Source organism: Carettochelys insculpta, chromosome 1 (assembly GCF_033958435.1).
Source record: "Carettochelys insculpta isolate YL-2023 chromosome 1, ASM3395843v1, whole genome shotgun sequence".
Lineage (NCBI taxonomy): Eukaryota > Metazoa > Chordata > Testudines > Carettochelyidae > Carettochelys > Carettochelys insculpta.
The window spans coordinates 131,048,556-131,075,001 of NC_134137.1; the positions used below are offsets into that span (position 1 = coordinate 131,048,556).

General features: G+C 42.1%; 1 protein-coding gene across 1 annotated transcript in view; it reads right to left on the bottom strand.

Moving 5' to 3' along the window:
- ATP10A (ATPase phospholipid transporting 10A (putative)) overlaps window positions 1–26,446 on the bottom strand; it is a 147,676-nt gene that overhangs the window by 12,326 nt on the left and 108,904 nt on the right. The window contains exons 8-16 of the mRNA XM_074992005.1: window positions 25,775–25,992; window positions 22,788–22,982; window positions 20,064–20,625; window positions 15,073–15,176; window positions 14,765–14,891; window positions 8,035–8,219; window positions 5,785–6,106; window positions 3,952–4,028; window positions 754–879 (exon numbers count right to left, since the gene is read on the bottom strand). Coding sequence (XP_074848106.1) covers window positions 754–879; window positions 3,952–4,028; window positions 5,785–6,106; window positions 8,035–8,219; window positions 14,765–14,891; window positions 15,073–15,176; window positions 20,064–20,625; window positions 22,788–22,982; window positions 25,775–25,992 — 1,916 coding nt within the window. The remainder of the gene's footprint in view (window positions 1–753; window positions 880–3,951; window positions 4,029–5,784; window positions 6,107–8,034; window positions 8,220–14,764; window positions 14,892–15,072; window positions 15,177–20,063; window positions 20,626–22,787; window positions 22,983–25,774; window positions 25,993–26,446) is intronic.

Below are 26,446 nucleotides of genomic sequence, written 5' to 3' on the forward strand. Positions count from 1 at the left end.
CGTCAGGAGTGCTGTGGGAAGCCCGGGCCCACCATTATCCCAATCCTTCATGATCTCTACTCTCCAGTGAAGAGCGATGCATATCCACAATATCTTCATACCAATCAACAACTCTTCTATACCGAAGGAAATCATCTCCTCTTTGAGTACTGTGTGAATGAAGCAGAGGCACTCAGTCAGGGCTGTGGAGACCAGGCCAGTCTAGTAATGGACTTATTCATGATTGGTATGGGTATAATGTGGAGGAGATTCAGGCCCATACTTCAATATGTATTGGAATCGGCTCCTTTCTTGGTGTATTTATTAGGCTGAAGGCAGTAAGGGAAAACAAAACCGATTCCAATATGCGTGGCTGATAAATCTAGAAGGCCCATATTAGCTCAGCTCACGGGAGACAATTTATAATTTGCATAAAATAATATAAAACAGGAGTAAGAAAAAGAACAAACATCTACAACTACTTCAGAACAGCACAGGGTGGACTTGTTATTAAAGGACAGATTTTTGCAAAAGGTGCTGCTCTGTAAGGAAACTTTTGTTAAGCAGCTCTTCTTATTCATGTAACTTAATCTGCATATTCTACAGTACGCTGCCACTGTCACAGAGCAGGGCCTGTGATTCCTGTGAATGGAAGCCAGCTGTCTTTCAACTCTGCAAGCTTCTTTGCAGCTTATTTATAAACCATTTGAAGGCTGACCTCATGCTCACTGTGGCCACATGCAGAGCCACAAAACTGTCACGTCAAACACTTACTGCATTTTTGTAGAAGAAATACAGCACCATATTGGCAAGCCGGGAGTAGCACCAGTGCCCGTGAACAAGCAAGAGCTTCTCTAAATGCCGGAACCTTGGGACTGCAAAGTCACTCGCCATCACTGCCTTCAATGAAAGAAGAGTTGAAATCATTACTGAGTTGTGTTACCTAAGACACAGACAGACTTGAGTGTCCTGCAAACAGCTATGAATGTAAAGAAAGAGTAACTCCATTAAAAACCAATGCAGTTGGATTAGTCCTCGCCGGGTGTAAGTGAAGGAACAATCTGGCCTATTATGTCCTCAATGCCCTCACAAACCGTTGTAATTTTATAGTGGCCAAAAGTAAAGCAGGTGTTTCAGAAAACACGCAAAATAACAGCATGCTTTTTTCTAAAAGGTTGCAATCTACAATACTAGAGATGATGAAATAAGTGCTAAAGGGTAGGGAGGAAGAGGGGTGAGACGGATTGAGGACTATAGCTGTGTGCACAGATGCTCAAAGATGTCGGTTGTAAGCTTTTCTCTTTTCAAGAAATAAAAAGAAACCTACTATTTTGTGCAGAAGAAAGGAATTTTCAGGTGGGATTTACATGAGGAGAGTGAGATAAATAATAATATGCTATATCCTGATTAAAGGCGTAAAAGGAGTTGAAAAGGCAAAAAGGCCAAATAACTGATTTTAATTAATGATCATTATCTTGACTTGCAAAGGTAGTCCAATTCACGGTCCTCTGAGCTCTCAGTATTGGAAGGAAATTTGTTTAACTATATGCAAGTTCTCTAAAATGTGAGAAATCATTACAGAAGGGGCTCACCTGAAATATTAGAACTTGCCAAATCATGTTTATGGTATGAATCACCAGGATCTCTTGCTATACTGTAGTTATTTTAAATTAGCTAAAATTCAGGTTTAAGTATGCTCAAGATTTAGGACCTCATTATAAGCAGCATATCAATTGCTTTAGATCTCCACAGGTCATTCAGTTGGCCACAGATTCCACCTGCAGTTGTACTGCTTTTTTAATTTTACAATTTGTTTAGTTTCTTATTCATTCATTCATAAGGATGCTAGCATCAGTTTCCTGCTCCTCTACCCATTTTTTTCATTCTCTTATGGAATGATGAGGTAAAATTGTTTATTGTTCTTCATTTTATGTTTCCCCTTAAACTACTTCATAACACATTCTAAAAGTTTTTAAAAGTCTCTTTTTGATATGGAGAGAGAAATGGAAAGACAGTTTTATTCAATTACACTTGCTTGTTTATTTTATCTGAAAAGATCAACTTGGATTTGACATTTTAATTCTTCACCCACCCACCCTATTTTTTCATAGGAAAGCATGATTCAAACACCTTGCTGTTCCTTCCACAGGGTGTGAAAGAAAAATAAATCAGTCAGTTTGCAGCCTGAGAGATCCAGATGCTTGACTCCTTTGAAGTACCTGCATGTATACCATTTTGACAGCTGTTTATTGTACAAAGGCATGCACAATTCCCTACAGAACCTTGGGATCAAAGGCAGGGGATCCATAAACCTTCCCACTATGTGTGAACATTCATTAACAAATAAATATAAAAGGGGAAATAATCCAGGTGGTCTAAAGGAATAACAAGCCAAATGACAAGCTTTCAGATCAGAATGCACAGAAATGGCTAGGGACACTGAAAGACCAGATGTCTCAGAATTACAAGATCAATGGAAAAGTGGAATTGGAAGGAAGAAAAAGGAGATGCAGAGAGCGAGAGGTGTGGAGTATGATAGCTCAGAACTAAAATGATGTTTAAGAGAAATCAGCGGTTTGAATTCATGCAGAGATGCTAGGAGCCGATTCAAAGCACAATGAAGTCATTGGAAAGACTCCCACTGCCTTCAGTAGATTTTTGAATGGGGCCTTGTAATCAGCCCTTTTGGGATTCTATGCTTGTTAGGCTCTGGTCAGCCCATATGCCCTCCTATGCTTGTACAGCCTACAAAAGCTCTGTGAGGCACCCAGGCTCAGCATCTGCTGAGGTAATTCCTTACTTCTGATTCCCTGTTATGAAAACAAACAAACAAACAAAAAACCCCTATTTCGGGCTTAGCTCAAGCTTTCTTCTTTTACTGCCCAACTGCTTGGCCATATAAAGCCACCAGGTTGTTGGGAATGACGGCCAGAGACACCACACATACTGAGTGAATCTCCAAAAACCTCAGCAGGAGCAGCGTCTTCCCAGGCTGACTGAGAGCCAAACAGGAAAAAGTTTTTTATGTGGCCTGCATGACACAAATCTGGCTCCGTGGATTGTATCTAAGAGGAGATTGACCAAGAAGGTGGCACCCATTGCGCTGGAGATTTCTTTTACTCCATCGTTTTCCATAGTGATTGGAATGAGGGGTGTCCTTCTGCCAAGTCAGAGTTCCCATAGCTGCAGTGTGGAGGTGGAGGTCACCTACCAAAGACAGAGTTCAGGAGGTACTCCTAGTTCTCAATGCTCCTAACTATCAGGGGAAAAGGAAGATGGGCTTTCCTCTCCTTCCAAACTAGCACTCCCCTAACTCTTGTGGCTACTCACATTCCAAGGGCTGAAGAGCAAGACCCATATCCGAACTACATGTACCTGAAGGGAGAGAAGAACTGGTGTATTCCCTGAATAGGATGGCTTGGAGAATGAGCGGCATATGCAGCCTTCTAAGGGTTGTACTTTTCAGTGCCACCTATCTTATCTGCATGAGGTAAATAGATTTGTCCAGCCACACTGCATGGTAATTTTATAGGACCAGTACAGGAGCAATGAAAAATAAAAGAGACAAGAGGAAAATGAAAGGAGGAGGAAGTAAATGTAATCTTTATTTATTATAGAAAGAGTACATAGCTGAGGCTATTTTAAAATGAATAACTGATTCCTTTAAAAATTAAATGTGCTGCAATACCTCTTGTAATTTGAGTTTTATGAGGTGGATGTAAAATGTTTAAACTCACCAGAGACTGGAGAAGTAACATATGCTTGAACTCAAACATAAATTATTTTTACAAAGCCCAACTGGTACACCTCAGGGCAGCTTGCAACTTGCTCACTTACTTTTGCTGTCAGTCAAGAGATAACTTCTGCCAGCTGACTGGGAGGCAAGATGCAAGCAGACATATGAAAAAAAAAAAACATTCAGTCCAACATTTTCCTGGGGATGCTTTTCAATAAATTAATAAACCATGTTACCTGCATACCCTCTGGACCAGAGATCCCCACACCCACGTCTGCCACTTGGATCATACTGACATCATTAGCTCCGTCACCTAGGAACAATAAGATGCTACATTGTTTGTATTATTAAAGCAGAGATTATTAATGGCAGAAAAAGGAAAAATAAGTGAGTGTGAACATCAGTGAGAAAAGAGAGCACGGGGTCTAGTTTGAAACACCTGTCATTCATGGAATGACAGTTTCAAAGCTTTACAAGGGACCACCAAGCCCTTCACCTTTATCTGTCTAGGTTTTTGCTATATCTTGCCAAGGAAATCTAAACAGAGTACACCTGTATGAGTGGATCTCTTTAACGGAACCTAGAATACAGAAGTCATCTCTTTGTTCCATGCATACTAAGCAATCCATGTGCAAGAGGGAAATAAACTCCTGAAAACATTCCCGCGGCAAATCAACTGACTGGAAGCATTAAGGGACCCTAACATTGGGCATGACACTGAGCATAGAGGAATAAACCAGGAGTGGGCAAAATATAGCCCATGGGCTGAATGCTGCCCACAAACCACTGGATCTGTCCTGCCACTGGACCTGAGTCCAGTGGGAGCCTCAGGCAGGATCTCTGCCTTCCATGCCTCCAAATTCCCCTCAAAGTGGCCAGCTGAGGGGACATTGTACTCTGCATGCCATGCATCCCTGTCCCCAGGATAATCTTGCAGGTTCCATTGACTGGGAATTGGCCAATGGGAGCTACCTGGGCCACACTTGTGGAGCAGGCAGAGTGAAAAGTATCCCCCCGCCGCACCCACAGAGAGGCACACAGAGCATATGGCCCCTGCAGCTGGCCACTTTGAGCCGTGTGCGGGGTCATGGAATGCAGGGAGCCTGCCTGAGTTCCCACGGGGCTGCTGGCTGGGAGCCACCTAGGTAGACATCTTCTGGCCTTTGGCATCCCTCTGTTCCCCTTCCTGCATCCCGACCCAAGGTTGCGCACACCTCTCAGGCCCTGCACCCCCTTCTACACCCTTCCTCCAGGACAGACTCCTCTCCTGAGCCCCTACCCCCTCCCGTACCCTGCACATCCTCCTGCACTCCAGTCCCCCTACCCCGAGCTCCCTTCAGCACCCAACCTCCACCCCACACCCTGCACCTCCTCCATTAATACCATGGAACAGTGGAGCCCTTGACTACATATCAAATGCTTGGAGTGGTCCCCCACCAAAAATTTTTGCTCACCCTGGGACAAATTCTGTTACAATGTGCTCAGAATGGGGAAAGGAGGGTCGGCTGAGGAATAAGCAGAACTTTCTCCATTTCAAGTGTGGTGTAACCTCGTGGGTGGCGGCAGGATTCTGAACTGGGTGACCAAGAGTCCCCACTCTCAACCACACAATGGAAAATGGTTGTGAAGAACTGTGTTAGCTGACATGATGCTGATCACAGCCTGGCAATCTCTGTAGTCCTTGGCAACTGATGTTCAGCACTGTCACCTACTCATGATCAAAAATTGGAGGGTCTGGGGTTTAATTGTGATTAGCTGAAATGATTCAACACAGATTTGTCCTGATTTGCACTGTAAAATCCTGGTTGATAGTGTCAGCTCACTCAATTCTTTACAAAATGTTGCTATATTAAAGCACCATTGTGGAGGTGGCCAGCTCCATTCAGCCAACTTCTGCAGGAAGTAATCCCAGATGCCATCTTAGAAACTCTATTTTTGTTTGGAATAAATGATCTGAAGCTCACAGAAGCTCTTTCAAACCAAAACTGAACCTTTTAGGCATTGGAAGCGTTCAGAAGAAAAGGGAAATTCCCAAGTAAATACAAGCTAATTTACATGGAGATACTTGCCTATTGCCAATGTCATTGCTTTGAGTTTATCTCTGACTAGTTTTACTACCATGCTTTTTTGCAGTGGGGTAGAGCGACAACACAGGACTGAGCGACATCTCCTGGCTAGCGAAAGAAATTTATCTTCTAGTGTTTTATCTAGAGCATAAGCCAGAGTCTTTCCATCAATCACTAAGCCCAAGCTGAAATGCACTGAAGATGCAGGTGGAGAGAGAGGTTCAAATCCAACCATCAAGTTTTCAGCAGCCTTGTCTGTTGTGTTGTTTGAAAACTTAGACTCTATATACCGCAGACACTGGTCCAGCAAAGCAGCACTTGTCTCCTGAAATACAAAAATAAATAAGTTTGAGTAGAAGTTGCTGCTGTGGGATGATGTAAATCAACTTATGGTGCCTGTTACAAATTTAGAAGTAGGGAACTTTATAGAATCTGCAATATTGATTCCTCTTTGACAATGTTTATTTCTTTTATTCTTTCCCCTTTCTTTACTCCAATGAAAGCCACTTAATTTTTGTTGCAGAAGATACTGTCAGCAATGGATTAAAAAAGGACTTCAAACAATTCTGCTTCCTTTTTAACCTGAAGCACTCTCTTTTAAAGTAATTTCTTCCAGGTTCTTTTCAGAGCAGCAGAATTGGCCTGGGAGAGGATGGGAATCAGAGCTAAGCTAACTGTGGTGATGAAGATCACAGAATGTCTATTCATCAAATCATTAATAAGGTATATGCCAATTTAAGGTTATTTAACTTATTTTAAAATCTATATCTTAACCAAATTTAATTAACAGAACACATTACTAACACTTGAACACTTGAGATAAGTGCTACTAGTCTGGCAGCAAATTATTTGTGAAGTTATCAGAGGTAAAGAAGATCAGAGGAAATCGATTTACCAGCTAATTCAATACATTTGAGAATGGAACATACCTTATCTTTCCTTTCCTGTAGAGAGGAACTGGTAGTTGGATAGTGCTAGTCTAGCTCCAGTTCTGGATTTGAAAGTTGATTTGGTGACTACGTTCAATTACCTTTGGTGTTATCAACCCGGTTCCTCACCTGTTTGACCATACCAGCAAACCTCTTGCCTTGCTATTACGTTTTTAAGACAAACTGAGCAATGCCTGACATCAGCTCTGGTGATTAGTCCATCATGATTATGAGCACTGAAATTCAAACATTTGCCTAACTATCAAATGAAAAGGCTGATGGAGCAGAGTATGAACTACTGAATTATCTAGTGTTACAGTCCATTGGGTTTAAAATAATGATTCTCAAGAGTCTGCTCATTGTTTTCCCCTTTAAAATACACGACAGATTCCTTTAGAATTTGCAGTGGGTGTCAATCAGGAATAAGTGAATACCATGTCCTGCCATGCCCCTACGGTATGGCCCATTGTCTCTCAACCCAGGGACTGGGAGGCAGCAAACAGGTTTCAGTGGGGCAGCCAAGCAGGATCAGCATTAAACTTTCTGGGCCCCAGGGCAGAAAGCCAAAGCCCATCATAGGGAGGTGTAGGCTGGGGGAGGCCCCCCAACACTGGCCATCTAGGGTTGTAGCCAAAGCCTAAGCAATTTAGTAGTGTGGGCCCGCCTGTGAGGTGGGTCCTCAGGCAACTGCCATGCTTGCTACCTGCCAATACTGGCTCTGGCTTGTGTATGTAGAAAAGCAGTTCTTGTGGCACAGGTGGACCACTGAGCTTTTATAGCATGTTGCAGGGAGCAGGCTCAGAAAGAAAAAGGTTGAGAAGCCCTGGTATATCCTACATTAAAATGTACACCAAAGAAAGGAATTCATATTATGCTGTGACATATGCTCATGTGTATTGGTGCTAGCTATGTATAGCTTCAAGTTGTATCATGATATAAGGCACTGCAATCTGGGAATGTAAATAAATATCCTCATACACATCCATACATATGGGAAGTAGGAATGCTGGGATATTGCAGTGCTCCTAGATTTTGGGTGACCTGGCCACCCTCCCCTGCTGCCAAAGGTCCTGGCCCTGCACCCCTGCTGCCTACGCTCCTGGCTGCCAGGCCTGCTAATACTTGGGGGTTTTGACACTGGCTCTGGGTTCTGCTCAGCCATGGGCCCTGCACCACTGTATAAATCCCACCCCTGAATTATAGACTGAACAGTAAGAAGAAAAAAACAATCAACCTTCCAACAGCAGCTGCCAAAATCAAAGCAAAAGTAGTTCACCTTTGGACTTTCACATAACATTTAACCATCTGACAAAGATCTGTTTACCAATGATTCAGCATTCAAGGTGATGATTTCCTCATCATGATCTAGTAGTTTGCATGCATAAGCTATATTAATCGCTGTTTCTTGCTTGTCTCCAGTGAGAACCCAAATTTGCAGCCCAGCTTTCCGTAAGTTTGCAATGGTTTCTGGGACACCATCCTGTAAACGGTCTTCAATTCCCGTTGCACCTGAAAGCAAGAATAAAGCAAATAAATCAAATACTTGGTGAATTCAACTGTTACCTCTTGGGCTCATCTTAAAATGTGGTTTTGGAAACAACACTGGTCACATTCACTGGCAGAGAACTCATTTAACTGCACAAACATAAATGAAATTCTGACCACCATGATCACTAATGATGACCACTTTTTTGAAAGGACTGTGAGAAGAGAGGAAGGACCCAGTTGGGGGTCAATAACCAGTCAACAGTTATCATCCTAAAAAAGCAATCTGCTGACATCACTGGTACCAACAGGCTTAGAAGATATGGGGCCCCTCCATCATGTTCCTGCTGGGCCTCTTCCTGCTCCGTTGCCTCCATTACTTCTTCTGACTGTTGCTAGGGAAGATGCTGTTGCTCCTAGGAGCTAGCTGCACCCCAGGTACTCTTGTTCTGCTTCCCTCAAGCCAAATAGCTAGAAAGGTCACAAGGTCTTGTGCCCTTTAGGGGGATCTTCAAGAGCGGTTTCATCAACTACTGGCTGGATGAATGGTAACAGAAGAGGAAGCCTGGATTTGGCCTCTCCTTGCTTCACTGCTGCTTCTGTCTGTTGCAGTACGACACTGGAGCTAAACGAAATGTGGTAGAGGATAAATAATAGAATCACAGAATTATGGGACTGGGCGGAGCTTCCAGACATTATCGAGCCCAGTCCCTACACTGAGGCAGGACCAGACTAAGCCTATTGTTCCTATGTTACCTTCAGTGGAAAAAGAGAACATTTGCTCACTTTTCTAATGGCCCTTAACATATTTGAAGATTTATCAGGTCCACCCTTAGAATTTTTTTTTCAAGACGACATATTGTTTTCTAAACATTATTTTTTTGCTCTTCTGTGAATTTTCTCCAATTTGTCCATATCTTTCCTAAAGTGTGGACCTCAGAACAAGAGACACACTTCAACCAAGGCCTCACTAGTTTGTTTTTTATAGTGCTGAGTAGAGAGCAACAGTTACATCCGGTTACTTATGACACTCCAATTAATACTTCCCAAAATTATATTTGCCTTCTTACAACCACATCATACAGTTGACAACTATTCTTGTTGTGATCCACTATAACCCCTTGATTCTCGTCTGGTGCACTACTGGCCAGCCAGTTAATCCCCATTTTGTAGTTCTGCATTTCATTTTCCAAAAGTATAGTATTTTCCACTTGTTTTTACTGAATTTCATCTTGTTGCTTTCAGACCAATTCTCCATGTGTATCAAGGATGTTTGGAATTCTAGTCCTATCTTCAAAAGCACTATCAACCCCATCCACTGTGATGTCATCCACTAATTTTATAAGTAGACTCTCCACTACATTAGCCAAGTCATTAATGAAAATATTGAATAGCACTGGGCCCAGCACAGACCCATGTAGGACTCACTATATGTTTTCTTTCAATTTGACGATGAATCATTAATAACTACTCAGGGGCTATGTCGACACTACAGTGATCTGTTGAAAGAAGTTCTTCAGGAAGGTCTCTTCTGAAAAAACTCTTTTTCAAAAGAGAGTCCACACACAAAAAGTGGTTTGAAAGATCAATCTGCTCTTTTGACAGGGAGTGTCCACACAAGCCCCGCTCTTTCAAAAGAAGGGCCAGGGATCAAAAAATCTGGCACCATCAGGGCTGCTATTTTGAAAAAAGGGCCTGTGGAGTGTCTACACATAGTTTTATTTTTTCTAAAGAAGTTTTTGAAAGAAGGCACACTTCCTATCCAGGAGTGGAAGAGGGCTTCTGGAAGAAGAATCACGTTCATTTGATTTCGAATCAGAAAAGTACATTTTGTGTGTAGACTCTCCGTGTGCTCTTTTGAAAAAGGGCCAGATTTTCCGAAATAACTTGCTAGCATATACCCAGCCTAAGTGCAATCATTCAGCCAGTTTTGCATCCACTTTACTGGAATTTAATCTAGACTATATCTTCCTGGTTTGGTTATGAGATTGTCACGTGGGACCGTGCAAAAACCTTACTAAATTGAAGATATATCATGTTTACTCTCTTCCCCCATCCACTAGGCCAGTAGGCCTGTCAAAAAAGGTAATTAGGTTAGTTTGGCGTGATATGTTCTTGAGAAATTTCTATTTGCCATTCCAAATAACCCCATTACCCTCTGGGTAGTTACAAACTATTTAATAATTTTATCTCTTTCCAGGAATTTAAATTAGTTTGAGCAGTCTATAGTGACCTACGTTCTCTTTGTTCCCCTATTTAAAACACAGGTGCTATGTTTACCTTTCTCCTGACATCTGCGACCTCATCTGCCCTCTATGAATTTGGAAAGATTATTGCTAATGGTTATGAGATTGCTTTACCTAGTTCCTTAATTATCTCAGGGTATCTTTGTAAGACCCTGCTGTTTTGAATATCTGAATGGTTTTAATCCATTCTTTCCCTATTTTTCATTCCATCCTCCTGGCTGTTCATGCATATTTTGATAAGCATATGGTCACAATTTACCATTTCAGTGAAGATGGAAGCAAAATAGGCACTAAATATCTCCTCTGATGTCTTCCATTCTTACCTTTTCTTCTCTGCTAAGAAGCAGACCTATGCTTTCCCCCCTTTTTTTTTTCTTGCTTTTCTTGCATTTATAGAACATCTTCGGGTTGCCTTTTATGCCCCGGATGGGTGTAAATAATTTTGTGCTTTAGCATCCTGATTTTGTCCCTATAGGTTTATGCCGTAACTAGTAACTCTGAGCAGGCTGCATTGTGACATCTACAGTAAAATGTCCCTTGTTAGTGTCCAAAGGTATGTTGGCTGCAGTATGGTTTATAGTAGAGTCGGAAAACGTCTTCTGCTTTAAAACACCGAGTGAGGGAGACAAGACTTTTAAATGTCATAGCAAAAGTAGCTTGGAACTAAGTTACATGTCACCACAGATAATTTATTATTTCACCAAATTTCATAAATATTCTACTGTGAGGAAGTACAAGTCTTGATTAGTGGAGGATATAGAAATGAAACTTATCAGAACAGCCAGGAAAACAAAGTAAATTTTTTCCAGCTATTTATATACACAAAGGCATAACAATAGCAATACACTACAAGTCCACATGTATCCATCATAGAGTCTGGTCACCTACCACACAAGTTAAAACGCAGAAAATAAGCACTGAGTTCAGCTGTGACTTAATGTTGTAGGCCAAAGCGTAAGTGATAGGAAGCCATAGAACCCAGCCAGGGCCCGAGCCAATGTTTTGAGCCTAGTTCAGTGCCTATTAAATCAATAAGGGTCTTTCCATTGACTTTTGTATGCCCTTGTACCATTTTGTACCAATATAATTCCCCGTTGACTGCATCTGAGTGTAAGGCTGACAGAGGCGGTGTTGTTTGCAGGAGGGAATGGGCCTGTGACCGTAGAGGTTAAAGCCCTGTGCTCTACCACATGAGCTAAAAGCCAGCTGGTTCTCAGCCGGGGCTGTCAAGCAGAGACTTCCCTCTCCCTGATCAGTGGTCTCAGTGCCTCTGGGTTTACATAAACTTAATTAATTCACACCAAGGTAAGATAGAGGAAAATCAGGTGATGTGTGCCTCATTTAGGTGCAGTGCCTCTGTGAGGTGGGGGTGGTTTGCTTCTGCAACACCTGTTCACAGGGTACAGTGAGTCTGCTAGTTCAGTGCCTAGAGCTGGGGTCTCATTGCCTCTGAGTGCTCTTGGGGGACTAGTTCAATAGAGGTGCTAGCCTGGAGCAGTCCCTGCCATTACAAGGACTACTACTGCCTCAGCACAGCTGCAAGAAGAAAGCAGCACCTCTCCCAGCTTCATTGTGCATTCTGCTGTGCTTGGCCTAGTGCACCAGCACAGGATTAGACTCAAATTCTCTTCCACCACAGGGGGAGGTTATTGGGGGTAACTGGGAGAACAGATTGTTTATTTCCGCCTGCAATCTATTTGTATCTATCCAGCTGTGGTTAACTATGTTTTAATTGATTACTAAGATCTGAATGTGGACTCAGAGTCAACAGAAGTGGCCCAGACTCAAATTTGTTTGAAATGATTAAAAACATTAGCCCTGTTCCAGTTATCTTTGCCAAAAAAGGAAACTAATTACCCAAAGAAACAACAAGTATTTATAAGCAACCAATATGTCACTCGCAGTAAAGCAAATAAAGAGAAATACTTAGCACTTGTACTGTCTGCCACATTTACAGATTTTAACTTCATCTTGAGATCCGTAGGGAATAAGTACTGGTATTTCCTTTCTCTGGAGCATGCAGGCACTGACCCATCAAACATGCAAGTGCAGCTGGTCTCAGGAATCAGGGCCCACAGCAGAGCTAATCTCCGGGCAGATTCAAAAGTACAGCTGGCTTGTAGTAGGCATCCCATTGGCCACACTGCCTGATTACCTGGAGGGGCCAGTGGACCACTCTTAAGCCAGCAGCACTAGCAGCTTGCTGGATGCTCAGTGATCATATCTACTGCTGTGCCCATCCCAGTGTTAACTTGTTCCTGCTGCTCCCGTCCTGTACCCAGCCTTGCCTCTGTTCTGTCCTGGTCCTGAACCCCTCCTTGTCTGCTTGCTCTAATTCCTGACCTCTGGCTTGACCTGTGGGTCTGACTTCTGATTATTGGGCCAGGCCCTGATCCTAGTCCTTGGTTTCTGATTTCCAGGGCTTAAACTCAGTGAGAGCTGCCCAGAGCAGAGCACCAGGACACATTGTCAAACCCAGGACTCTAGGAAATACTCTATGAGAATTTAAGCTTTGCTGGGGCCTGTTCTAACCATCATTGCCTGACACCAAATCTGACCACTAGGCTATACAGCCCTCACCTCAGTCACCTTACATGAGGGTTGTCTCAATGAAGTCACTCAAGTAAAACATATGCTTTATATAATGTGACAAGTCCCTTGTCAGCCCCCCTCAGGGTCCTGCACTTCCTGGCAGATTCTAATGTGCCTCAGAGATTCACGGTGACCCTTTCGCTGCCCTGCGGCCTTCCAAAGGCAAGTGTCTCTGCCAGGGTGACTAACCATCCCGTACGGGGCAGGACGGTCCCATATTTGGGATGCCAAAAAGGCCTCTCTACTTATTTTATAAAAGGGTTGAATTGTCCTGTATTTAAGCCCTCAGGGGCTGGAGGCGGGGCAGGAATGCCCATGGCTGCCACTTCACTGGGTCTCCCCGGGGCTAGGGGGGTGGGGTGGCGCCAGCTCCCTGGGGCTTTGTGCAGCTGGAAGGAGCCATCCCTCCCTCCCCCCCCCCGATATTTCCCTGTCCTGTGTTTGGGACAGGGAGATATGGTCACCCTAGTTCCCACTTACTGAGCCATTCTCATCACAGGCAAGTTCCAAGGGGGTAGGGGGGTAGGCAGAGAAGGGGGAGGGAGAGCAAGCCCCCTTCAGCTGCTTTGGATGCTCTGGTCCTTCCAGTAGGGCAGCTTTCCAGGGAAAATGAGTGGGGGAGCCCAGGCCCTTCCACCTCTGAGCTCTGATCCCGGGCAGCTGATGGGGCTTTACCCCTGCCCCAAACACAGCAGCCTTTTCCATGGGCCACTGCTCCCCACCACTTCCCTCTAGCAGCTTTCCCTGGTACCTCGCTGCTCCACCTTGCTCTTCTGAACCTCCACCCTCTCTTCCTTGTCTGTCTCTCAGATCCTTCCCCCTTCTGCCTGGAGTAAACCATTTTAGGGAGCCAGGAGGCCTTAACTGGCAGATTCGTCCCTGTTGCAGGTTGAGTCCTAATAAGCCCCAGCTGCTTGACTGAGCTGCAGGGCTGCAGACTCTGTGAGCCTAGGAGGGGAACAAAAAGGCATTTATGCAGCTGCCAGCACACTGCCTCTATACCAGGTTCTTGCAGCATGAAACCTGTAGTCTGCCAGAATAAGTATATGCAGGATAAGCATCATAAGAAGTTTGCAACTTAGATCTTTCACAGTACACAGTATGTCATCCTAACTCTGATCCGACTGAAATCACAGGAAGTTTCACTACTGAATTTAGTGCAATCAGTGAGGCTGATGCAGAGTACTTTTGAAAATCCCACCCTAAGTGACTTGCCCGAGGCAACACAAGTCAAGCAGAGAGACCAAGAGTAAAGGAATTCCTGCCTCCCAGAGCTGTGGTTACCCCCAGACCATTAAACCATAAATATAGTGCTTATGCACATCATTTTGTTTTAGCGTTCAGTACCCTGGAGGGATGAGAAAAATCTCAGGTACTTTCAAGATGCACCACCACTGTAACAAAAATCTGCAGAAAGATTAAGCCAAATCCTACTTTTTTTTTTTTTTTTTTACTTAGGTCAGCTAATCTCATTTAAAATAATGGCTTAGGTTCCTCCCCGTTATTACTCCATCGGGTTAACAGCTGTTGCATCAGGGATCAAACAGTTACCTAAGCAAGGCAAACACGATGTGTCTGTATTAATTATTATTCCAGTCTTTTGTGATGATGCAAGAAACACTCTTGCAATTTCTGTCGGCAAAGAAATCATTTAAAACATAGAGCAGTTTTAAAATTGAGCTTTGAAATTTTTAAATGTTTTCATTTCATGTCTATCTCGCACGTAGTTACCAAGTAGATGCAGATTTGTCTCTATACGAAGTGCAGATTGAAACAGTAGCTCTTCGCGGTTTTCAATAGAAGATTCTGCTTCTAAATGACTTTTTAACCAACTAGCATATTCTTCTTTGCTTAGAACCTATTTAAAAAGAGATGGTAAAAGTACATCCAAAATATGCATAAACATTCATGCATTGCTCGTAAAACAAAACAAAACAAAACAAAAAAATCACCTAATAAATGTTCTTGCTAATGAACAACAGCAAAAAGATTTGTCAATACTCTCTTTATAAGCAAACTAAAAGCCTACACATACTTACTCTTTTGGCAATACATAATGTCCTCAGCCCATCTATGGCATACAAATTAAGGTAATTCTGAGTTTTGCTTTGGATTTTTTTTTGGTGTTTGCCTCTAGGGTCACCTAGTTAAAAATAAAGAGAAAAACTAATGAATGAAAAATAATAGCAATTAAATAGCCTTAGAGAATAGAATTATTTCTTCAGCACTTATTGTACAAAAGCTTAAGAACCAATATTTAAAGAACTGCTGATGTCTCATGGGAAACTCTGAAAAGCTTTCTGTTTAGTAACAAATCTCTTTACATACTATCTACTTTTTAATTCCCAGTTTAAAAAGCACCAAGAACAACTGCATAACAGTAAGATGTTTTCTCATTAAGTACTCATCTGCTCCTCAAATATTTTGACATCATGATAACCTCCACAGCAACCAAATATGTCATGAACAGAAGTAGGACTTCAAACTAGCAATAAACAGAAACAGGTAAATAATGTGAAAAATATTATAACAGGTTGAACCTCTTTTGGCCAGTACCATCAGGACCTGACTGCTGCTGAATGAGAGAATTTGCCCAACCACGGGACGTCAATAGTATCTAGCACATTACCAACACTTCCACTTCTTACTGGGCTTTTAGAAGACCTTTAAGAATAAATTACCACTAAATAACAGCACAGAACACTGAAAGCCTGGACTACTAGCTATAAACAAACTTCATGGGATCATGGGAAACTTGGCCACATCCAATCCATGATAAATGGTCATTTGGCTAACTAAAATCATGTCTGATTACAAATGCTCCTGGATGAGAGAGTTCTGGATTTGAGAGGTTCAACCTGTATTAAGCAAATGTTTCTAAATAAACGTAGGTACAAAATATCTGATTATACTTGGAAATAATACACAGTTCTCAAAATGTTGTCAAGAGTTGGGAAGGGATGATATTTTCCTCCTCCCGGATCAAGACAGACTCAAGTCCAACGTACCATCACAGCAATAACTAATAATATGAATTAATTGTAATAACAGTGATGAAGGAAGCATAGAAGCAGACAAGAAGAAAGAAGGTTGAAACAACAGAGTGATTATACTTGAAAAACCTTGATATCCTGAGACATTATTTTTTCTGAAAACCTTAAGTTTCTGAAAGCCTATACATTTTCTGGTTTAAAAGAGATAAGACTTCAGCGGGATAGGTTAATGTGGTATTCCTTAGGCAATATTGATACTTCTTGTTTTACATGGTCCACAATTGTGAGGGCAATTGGAGAGAAAGGGTTGGGAAGGCAGTCTGATGGATACAGTGTTAACTGGTTTTGGTAGGTTTGCTCTCACCTAGCAAGGATATTAGCAGCGAGGCTGGAGAACAGAGAGTTTTCTGATATCAGATAAAATGTGGATAGTGATGACAGTCATATTCAACCAGGGTGTGAATATGCGATGACTGTGTTATCTATCTTGGAGTTTTATATTGGCACTCAGCACTACAGTGTGAGCACTTGTCACATAAGAATCAACAGCAACAGCCAAATCCCTGGTGAACTTCAGGAAGTCTCTGGAACTCTTTCCTTCTTAAGATAAGCAACATTGCTCTTCTTTTTGATTTTATTAGCTTCCTCTTTTTCGGGGTGTAATTTTTAGGGTAGAAAAGAGTATTATTTTCTTTCAGCATTTCTTTTTTTCAGGACACCAGGTCCCTATCCTAAGCTTCCTAAAGTGGCAGTACACATCATTAAAATGGCCTAGCAGACTTCTAGTACAGATGTTGTTGATAGTGTTTGCTTATATCTGGTTTGGTGGCACAACTTCAAGTTTCATGTCTCTTTCAGAAAACAGTTTTGAGGACATACATATGCATACCAACATCTGAGAAAGTAATTTATCAAAAGATACGTGCTGAAATTCAATTCATTTAAGACAGGTTTCTTTGCTGGCATTCTTGGATTTGGTCTGTATGTAGTTTTTTGGTTTTACAACAATTGGCAAAGAAATCTTTCAAAGATGTCCAGCATATGTAGTGCTTAGTTCTGGTGTCACTCTTCTGGTAGTTGTCCAACTCTTTTATTTGAAAAGATCTGTTAGAATAACTATCAACACTTTTATCAGCTAAGTTATTGCACATAAACAAACAGTTTTGTTGGCATTTCAGTAGCATCCTTGCTCTTTTTCTCCTTAACGTGACTCATACACTGAACCTTTCAGGGGCTGTTGACATCATTAATGACTGTTCAATTTGCTGACACATACACTGCCAAAAAAAGAAACCCTCTTGGGTTCATGGGCTCTTTTCTTTTTTTTTTCCCATGCCCATGAACCCAATGTGTATTACCACAATGCAGGTTCATTTAACTATTTTTTCACCTTTAAAGTTTTATGCTCTTGGAGGGCACACTCTGTAGTTCCATTAATTTATAATATTTGGAGTACACATTTTCAAGTGTCTGCCTATTCATCCAGTACTTCTGCCTTCAGAACTTTTATTTGTTGATTTTCATTTTCTGTCCTTTACTGAACATTCTGGGCATGTTCTGGATTAACCAGGGTCAAACGGGGTGAGGAGGGTGGGAGGGAGGGTGCAGCAGGGTCTTCAGCCTTGGCCTCAAGCTCAAAGGGGGCCTCAAATTTAGCAACTTGTTAATTGTTTGGCATTTGATAAGTTTCACAAAATTTATGTGCATCCCTCAATAATTAGAGCACTTGCAAAGAAAAAGGCTAGAAAAGCATTTGTTAAATAAAAATATTAAAATTATTTGTCACTGTTTTTGGAGTGCCTTATTTTGTTTTCATGTATCATCATTTTTCCTTTTTATTATGGCTAGGGGGCCTCAAAAGCTGGAAGTAACCTGGACCTCTGAGGGCCTGGAAGTATCAGGTGTAGCAGCATTCACGAGTGTTATCAGTGTACACTTTCTTGACAGAGTACCTGCAATAGATTTTATTTCTTCTTGGTAGATGAGCAGGATCACTTATGTGTGTGGCCAAGTTTCCCGAGGTCCCATAAAGTTTGTTTGCTGCCACCAGTCCTGGCTGTAAGTGTTCTGTGATGTAATTTGGCCGTAATTTACCCTTAAATATCTTCTAAGGGCCCAGTAAGCGGTGGAAGTGTTGGTAATATGCTACACCATATTGACCTCCCATGCTCCAGCAAATACTCTCGTTCAGCACTGGTCAGGTCCCAATGGTGCTATATGAGAGAGGTTCAACCTGTACCAGTTTACATGTGATTCTTGAGGGTCCAAGAAAAAAAGGGCATTTGAATAAACAGCCTGGTTTTACAGAGGATCAAGGCCTTCTTCCTGCTCCTGCAAACAGACAAGACCCCTGGTCCATAGTGGGCCCCAATCCTTATGGAAAGGTTGGAAGGACTTGGCCTTCTAGGGCCCCATAAAAGACAGGTTCTTGTTCTGAGCTGAAGCTGTGATGAACTTGAAATCAAGCAAACTCCAAAGGGGAAGTATGGAAGAACTGCTCCTGCCAGAGCCTGTGTTATGAATGGGATTAGGGCGACAGTCCGTCCCCTCTTTCCCGGGACAGTCCCTTATTTAAGCTGTCTCAAAGGCGTCCCAATTTTTTTCAGAAAATGGGCTAATTGTTCAGTATTTTGCAGGGCTCCTGTTTCCTGACACCCAGTGTCTGGAGGCAGCAGTTCCTGTGGCCAGGGAGCTCCTTCACTGGGCGGCTGCCCCATTCCCTGGCACCCCAGAGAGGCAACCCCCACTGCTGGCGAGTTCTGCGATGGGGCAGCCTCTTCATTCCCTGGTGCCCTCTGCTGGGAGGTTGTGGAACCCCCATCCTCTACTCCCCCTCCTCATTAGGAGGGTGAGGAACCCCCATCCCTGACTCCTCACTATTGCTGAGGAGCCCTGACGTGGAACAACAGCCCACCATCCCTGGAGGCCGGTGTCCCATATTTGCCATAGGGCAATGTGGTTACCCTAAATGGGGTGCTCTCTGGCAGGATTATTCTCATGCACGTAGGCGCCTTTATTGTTTTTAATATGTTTTCTCCAGAATGCTTTTACCTTAAGAACAAAGCAGGCTCTCTCAGAAAGAGCCGTGTGGTAACATGTGGGCAGTCACATGGTTAGCTCCCTCTGAAGAGGACACAGGCACGCGTGCTTGGCCAGCCTGATCAAGCACATGTGACAGTTGCTCTGATCTGTGACACATTCCTGCAGTTCTTTGATGAAAATTACACAGTACGATCCTTTCACTGATATTTACCCCAGAAGTCTTCAGTGACATGAAAGTAACCACAAAGTCAATGCACTAATGACCTACAGGAAATATTTTAATACATTTGATTTCTGTCCCTTCACTCTGGGATAACCTCTGCATGTTCTACATAATTGAATTTTGAACAGAGGAAATCAGACATCACACATATCAAAAAACAAAACAAAACAAAAAGGTCTCTCACAAGGGTATAAAAGCAACAAGGGTTGTCGCTAAATCTAACTGATTGCAATAAAGAGACGTTAAAATTGTCTCTGGTTCACAGCAGTCTCACATATTTGAGATGTTTTAACTGAAAAACGTCACCTTCCAAAAGACAAGCTTCCTGTTCACAGTTAGACATCTATTTATGACTAATCATCTGCAATCTTTAAAACTAAGACTGCTATCAGTAATCATCCAAGCAACATTTCTGTTAATACAAAAACATCTGAGCAAGCAAGTAATGTTAGGAAAACGTATTCAATGAAAGGCAAATTGACTTGGCAGTGGCTTGAAAAATATCCACTTAAAAATAAAGTTATCATTGGGAAAGCTCCTACTAAAATCAATATTACTCATATTTCTTTAGGCACAGTGCCAACAATGCATTATAAAAAGTTACTAGTTATTGAGAGCAAAAGTTTAAAAAAAGAAGCATAGAGGTCCTGCTCACATACATTTCTGCATACCCACAAATGATACGGACATGGTACCACAATCTGATATGCTGAGAATGCAGTTCTATAGCACTGTCAAGGAATTAAATGGAAAAAGTAAGAGAGAATGATACCTGAAGAACAGGGCAGAAGAAGATCCATAATAACTGAATCTGCTCCTTTAGTGTAAACATTTATTTCATCTGTAAGGGGATGTCTAACCACCACTGACATTCTTTTTCTGATGGAGTCGAAGCCCAGCGTGTGCAGGAGTTCAAAGGTCAACCTTCCGAGGTGAGGTAGCTCTACTGATACCTGGTCGGACAGTCTTCCAACCAGAGCACAGTTATATGCTCGAGCTGCGTAGACAAGTGCAGCTTCATCTGGACTTTCTGCCTCATAACGGAGTTCCTTTTCTTCCAGTCTACCCCCTATAACCATTCTGTCCTGCTGTGAGCTGTATCCATTGTTATTCATCTGTGCAGAGTGTGCCAGCTTCTCTTCCAGTTTGGATAAAGTGCTGTCAGTGGATGTAGATGAAGGAATACCAGAACCAAGTTTGCTCATTGATCTACTGGTAGTCAGGCTTGATGAACTGCTGCTGTTTGACCCAGAGGTCAGACGGCTGGGAGTGAATCTTCGAATGAAGTCTTCTATGGTCTTCACTGGTGACTTCAATTCGGATCTAACTCTAACCTTGAGAAATAAAAACAGTAACCAAAAAAAAAAAGTCTCAGTCACTAGCAAAAAGCTATAGCATCAACAATCTGGGATGGACAAGTGAATGCCTAAGCTGACGCTGTACCAGAAACTTTACAGGAACCAGTATGTGGCCATTTCAGAATTATTGTCCCTTCCTTGTGGAACCAATGTTGGAATCACCCCTCAAAAACTAACGCTAATGTAACAAACTTTTCCATTCTAATGGTACGTCTACTCTTGTAAATTCCAGCTTGAGGAGACATACATGAGCTAGCTCTGATCAAAAACAGAACTGAAGCCATGTTAGTGAGAGCAGACAGAGGTTCTACTCACGCTGAGTATGATACCATCTGAGCCCAGAGGAACATACATGGGGAAGCCAGCTCCTTCACTTGTGTCGCTGTGGCTACACCACTATTTTTAGTGGACTACCTTGATCAGAGCTAACCAGGGCTACGTCTCCTCTACCAGATAAATTCAATTTTATTACATTAGATTTTATCATGCTGGGTTTTATCAATTTGATTTTGAGTATCCTCACTTCCCCACAAATGCCACACACATTTGACTTACTGCTGCCACATCGAATGGCCAAACACCAACTGCTGCAGTAGCGCATTGTGGGAACCTATCTTACAGTTTCCTTAGCCTTGCATTCTGTGCCCTCCCCCTGAGCCCTGATGCACCCTGGCCCCTAGAAGCGCTCACCTTACTGCCTAGTACCCAGGTCCCCGTAGCATGGGGGAGCTGGGAAACTGACCAGCGCTGCTGCATCTGGCTTGCCAGAGCCAAGAGCCAGGCGCAGCAGTGCCAGTCAGTTTCCTGGCTCCTGTGAGTGGCAGGGAGCCAGGAGACAGTTGCAGCAGCGCTAGTCAGTTTCCCCGCTCCCTGCCGCTTGTGGGAGCCAGGAGCCAGGTGCAGCAGCGCCACTCAGCCTGTGGAGACTTTAGGAATTCCATTCCAAGACATGGCACTTCCACACCAGCCTTCAGTCAAACGTTTAAAGTCAAACTTGACGCTACACCCAGTCAGTTTCAACGATGTTATGATATCGATATTACTGCTTCCTCAATCGAGCGATTGGTATTTACAGTGAAGACAGTCACTTGGTACAATCTGGTAGCACCGATGTAGCCCAGGTCTCCTCCCACTGGAATTTATGCATTTCAGGCCTTAAACAGACATACCATGAGTTTTGGGTGAAAAAGCATTTCTGGAGCATATCTGTGGGAAAATGCAGCTTGGACAAACGCTAAATGTTTCATGGGAATGTGTCCATTTCAGCAAATTTTTGACTAAAATCGAAATAAATTGTTTAAACTTCCTCTCTCATTTTGATAATATTGAAACAGTTTGTTTTGATATGAGGCTAAAACATTTTGCCCTATTATCATTTTTATTCCTTTTGTTTCATTCATTTTTTCTTACATTTATCTTAGATTATATTTATTTTATTATATTATACTGTTTTAACATGAAAACAAAAAGTTTCAGCAGCTTCAAATTGAATTTCTTTGGAATTTTCATTTTGTGAGAAATTTTGACTTTACTGCTAAGAGAGAAAACAAATTTAGAAATGTTAGTATTGCATGTAGTATGGAAATTCCAGCTTCTGGCCAGCTCTAATATTAAATCTAATTGTATTGGTGTGGCATGCATTCGATGGTGAATGCTTTGTTCCACTTCTCATTAACAAATGACACTACTTTGTAAGCGCATAATTCTGTCAAATCATCTCCATAATCTTGCCCAATTATAATTACGTGCCCCTTATTCTAAGGTACTCTGATAAATTAACCTAAACCCTACCCAGAGATGCAACTTATGTTTATTTAAGAGGTTTCAGTATGTGAACTCAGGAAGGAAAACAGCTTCAGAACTGCTTCAAAAATTGCAGTACATACAAATAATCTGTTGGGGTTAAAAGAAAAAATTGAAATTTCTCTTTTAAATAATGCTTGACCTCACCACTAATTTTAAACTTTTAGATGTTGTCTTCCACATTGATGTTTGAACTGGTGCCAAGAATTATATCATAAACATCTCTGTTTCCTTTTAGGAAAGGATAGTTTGTGTGTCCTAGTTACAAATTTCTGAGATAATCAAATAGAAGATAAAAGGGCCTCACACTCCATTATGCTGTATCTCTAACCTACCTTTTGCCGTGGCTGATCTGGAGAGGTAACAACAACTGTATTGCAAATAGTTAATGCTATGAAAAAGTCAAAGATGTCAGACATTTCAGGAGTAAGCTGTGACAATGGCTGTTCATGGCTTCTCATGACCTCAAGATTTCTTGCACATTCATTTACTTTTTCTAACAAGTTAGGATCTGGAGTGATGTCTTTCTCCTAGAAATACAAGAGGAGGGGTGTTAACATTTTGCAGTTCTGCCTTTTTCAAATCTGAGACTGAGTTGGTTCTGCCTGATGCGTCAGCATCTCACTGGTGGCCCCAATGTATTTCTGAAGAATTTCAGTTTTTCATTAAATGACACTTCTTCCCTTGTCCTCCTTCCCCTAACCAGCCATTCAGAAATGTGTACATTTTTCGGCCTCCTGATTGCAACGTTAATTTTGTGAATGCAAACAGCTGCAAGAATGCCTTTCTCAGACTGAAAGACCACCTAAAATTGCTCTAAAAATGATGTGAACAGCCTCCATAATTTCAGTGGATTAACACAGACAACTAATGATGACAATTACATTGTAAATTATGCGATTCTTGGTCTTGTCATTGCTGATCATTATAACAGAAACATTCAGCTATTTTGGAACTGTTGATTTAAATTGAGTAAAAGTACTGACATTCTTTCCTCTCTTCAGGCTAACCTGGGAGAACGATTGTAGGCTGCTGTGATATATAAACCGTAAAATGAAAAACAAGGCAACAAAACTAAGTAATAGTGCTCAAAACAGCAAACTTACCTATTTCGCTCCATTAAGAAACTTTTTAGCTCCACTGTTTTTTTCAATCACTTTGAACCTGAGAGACGCTCATATGCTGCTGTAATCACAATATGGCCTATTTCCCACTCTATTTAAACAGCTCCGGCATTCCTTTCAGGGCAAAGGTAAATTTCTTAGGAAGGGATAATATTGGCTACATAAAAAACAAAGGGTGCGTCTACACTAGGAACTAACTTCGAAGTTAAGCACTACTTTGAAGTAGTCAGCAGAAAGTCTACATGCATTTTCCCTTACTTCTAAGGGAGCCCAACTTCCAAGTCCTTACTCCAGTCCCAGGAATGGAGTAGTGCCCTACTTCGAAGTTTAACTTTGAAGTAGGGTGACTGCGTAGACGCTCTACTTCGAAGTTGCTTACTTTGAAGTAAGCAACTTCGAAGTTATTTTTGTAGTGCAGACACAGCCAAGTTGTATTTCACAAAGCCTCTTTACTGGGAATTTACTCCCGTTGTTATAGATTGAGGATAAACTATTGAGATACCTGCACTAGTCTAAACCCCACGTGTAGATGCTGCAAACTGTGCCAATGAGGCTTACGGCTGACTAAATCTGGGGTTTGCTTCATTAGTTCAAATGACAGCTTCCCTTTTCTATGCTTGGGGTTTCCACTATTGCAGTTTCATTGCAGAATGGACATCAACAGCTGGAATTAGGGCAGACTCTCAAAATATTCTGCACCTAACTTTACACTCCATTAAAGCAAATTAACTTTGGCAAAATTCCAATGGCTTCCATGTAAACACACTGTGGTAGAATAAAGCAGTATGCCCAGACAATATTAATGAGACAGCAATTTGCAGAAGGAAAAACATGCATGACACATAAAAACATGCACATGACACATAAAAACACATGTTGGCATTACTTATGGAAAAATTATCAGAACACTGTTTCACTTAACTTTTCTGCAATATGCAAGACGTTGTCTGTTTTTAACATAACTTGTTGTAGCTAATGGTAACTTTGAACCACTTACACTTGAAACCGTGGAATGACTTATATTTGCAACTGGAGAGTGAACTGGAATATATCAATATCTCAGTTCCCAATCCAGTACTTACTATTCATGCATTTGTAAATCACTGTTTTCCGAAGAGTAAGGCTGGGTCTACAAGGAGACATCCTGCAGCAGCTTCATGCTAATGACGGTCTCGCAATTGCAAATGGCTGCTCATTAACTTATTCCCATGGCTCCTTACCATAGCTGTGAGAGATCTCGCTGTTGGTAGAGGGGGGTGCCAGCGGTACAGAAGGTGTGTGGACATGCCTCTGCTGGCAGAAGGCCCCTCTGTTGCTAGCCCCTTATGCATAGGGTGAGCATCCATCCCATATTGGGCAGGACAGTCACATATTGGGGATGCCAAAAAAGGTGTCCTGACTCATTTTATAAAAGGGATGAATTGTCCCATATTTGGGGAAGCAGGGCAGTGTGGGCAGCTGCCGCTTCCTGGGACTTGGGCAGTGTTGGGGGCTGCTGCTTACCTGGGGCTCCCAGGAAGCACTGGGGTCTTCTGCCTTCTTCCTGGTGCCCTGGGGCTTGGTGGAGCTGGGCGAAGAGACCCCTCCCCCCATACCTCCCGGTCCCATATTTGGGACAGGGAAATATGGTGGCCCTACTTATGCTCCTTTTTGCTGGCAGAGGCACATCCACATGGCCTCTGTACCACCAACATTCCCCTCTGCGAACAGCGAGATCTCGCATGACTGTGCTAATGAGCCATGGGAATATGCTAATGAGAAGCCATTTGCAATTGTGACACTGCTCACTAGCTTGAAGCTGCCAGCAGGACATCACAGTGTAGCCCCAGCCTAAGATAAAAAAAGCATACATTGACCAATTTGAACGCTTACTTTAATTCTTAATCTAATATCAAAATTAGCGTAAACAGAGAGATGAAAGAAATTTTGTTCTTGAAAAATCAAGAAACATTCAAAACAAAGGTTTGAGGTCATCTTTTTGAACTGGGAACTTATTGTAAGAGCTCTGCATACTTGGTTGTTTCTAAAAACACACACACACACACACACACACACAGAGAGAGAAAGGAAAAAGGAAAAAGCCAAGAAAACGACAGCTATGAAAAGGACATAGCGTGGTAAAGATTTTTTTTCCCCTTTAAAGCAATTGCGACATTGAAAGATGAAAAAGCAATTTGCATTTGTTGCTCACAACTAACCATGGGGCTACTAAAAGCTGTGTGCTTGGAGAGGATGCTTGCTCTTTTAGCTTCAACTCTGCTGCCGGTGCGCCGGTGGGATTTTGTACTCAGGCTTCTGTGGACAACTTTAATGCTCTGATGACTGCTGACACTGTTTCGCTGGGATAATGTCTCTCCTTTAGTGGCGGTTTCTTCCTCCTCAGAATCTGCTTCCTGGTACATGGCTAAACGTTTGGCTATCGACAAAAATACACAAAATGTAAGATTATATATTTTGTAAGGATGACAATGACGGGAAGAGAAGTAGGTGGCTAAAACTTTCTGTGTGTTCTACTTTTAGTATTATATTGCACTTTACTATAAGAATGAATAATACTATTATTACAGTATAACACAAGCTAGTTTTAATTGAACCGCAATAGCTTTTGCCTGAAGCAGATAAAGTAATCAGCAATTTAATTCAGTACACTGCTTGCCTCATCTTCATTTTAGTGTGGCAAGGCTATTAGACTTTTCACTCACTCACAGATCCACTGATGTCCATTATAAAATCTCCCTCCATATTTTTCTTGCTAACAGATATTTTGGAACATAAGCTTTTGTGGGCAAAGACCCGGTTCATCAGATGCGGCTGAAATGGCTCTTTGCCCATGAAAGCTTATGGTCCAAAATATCTGGTACAGTCTATTA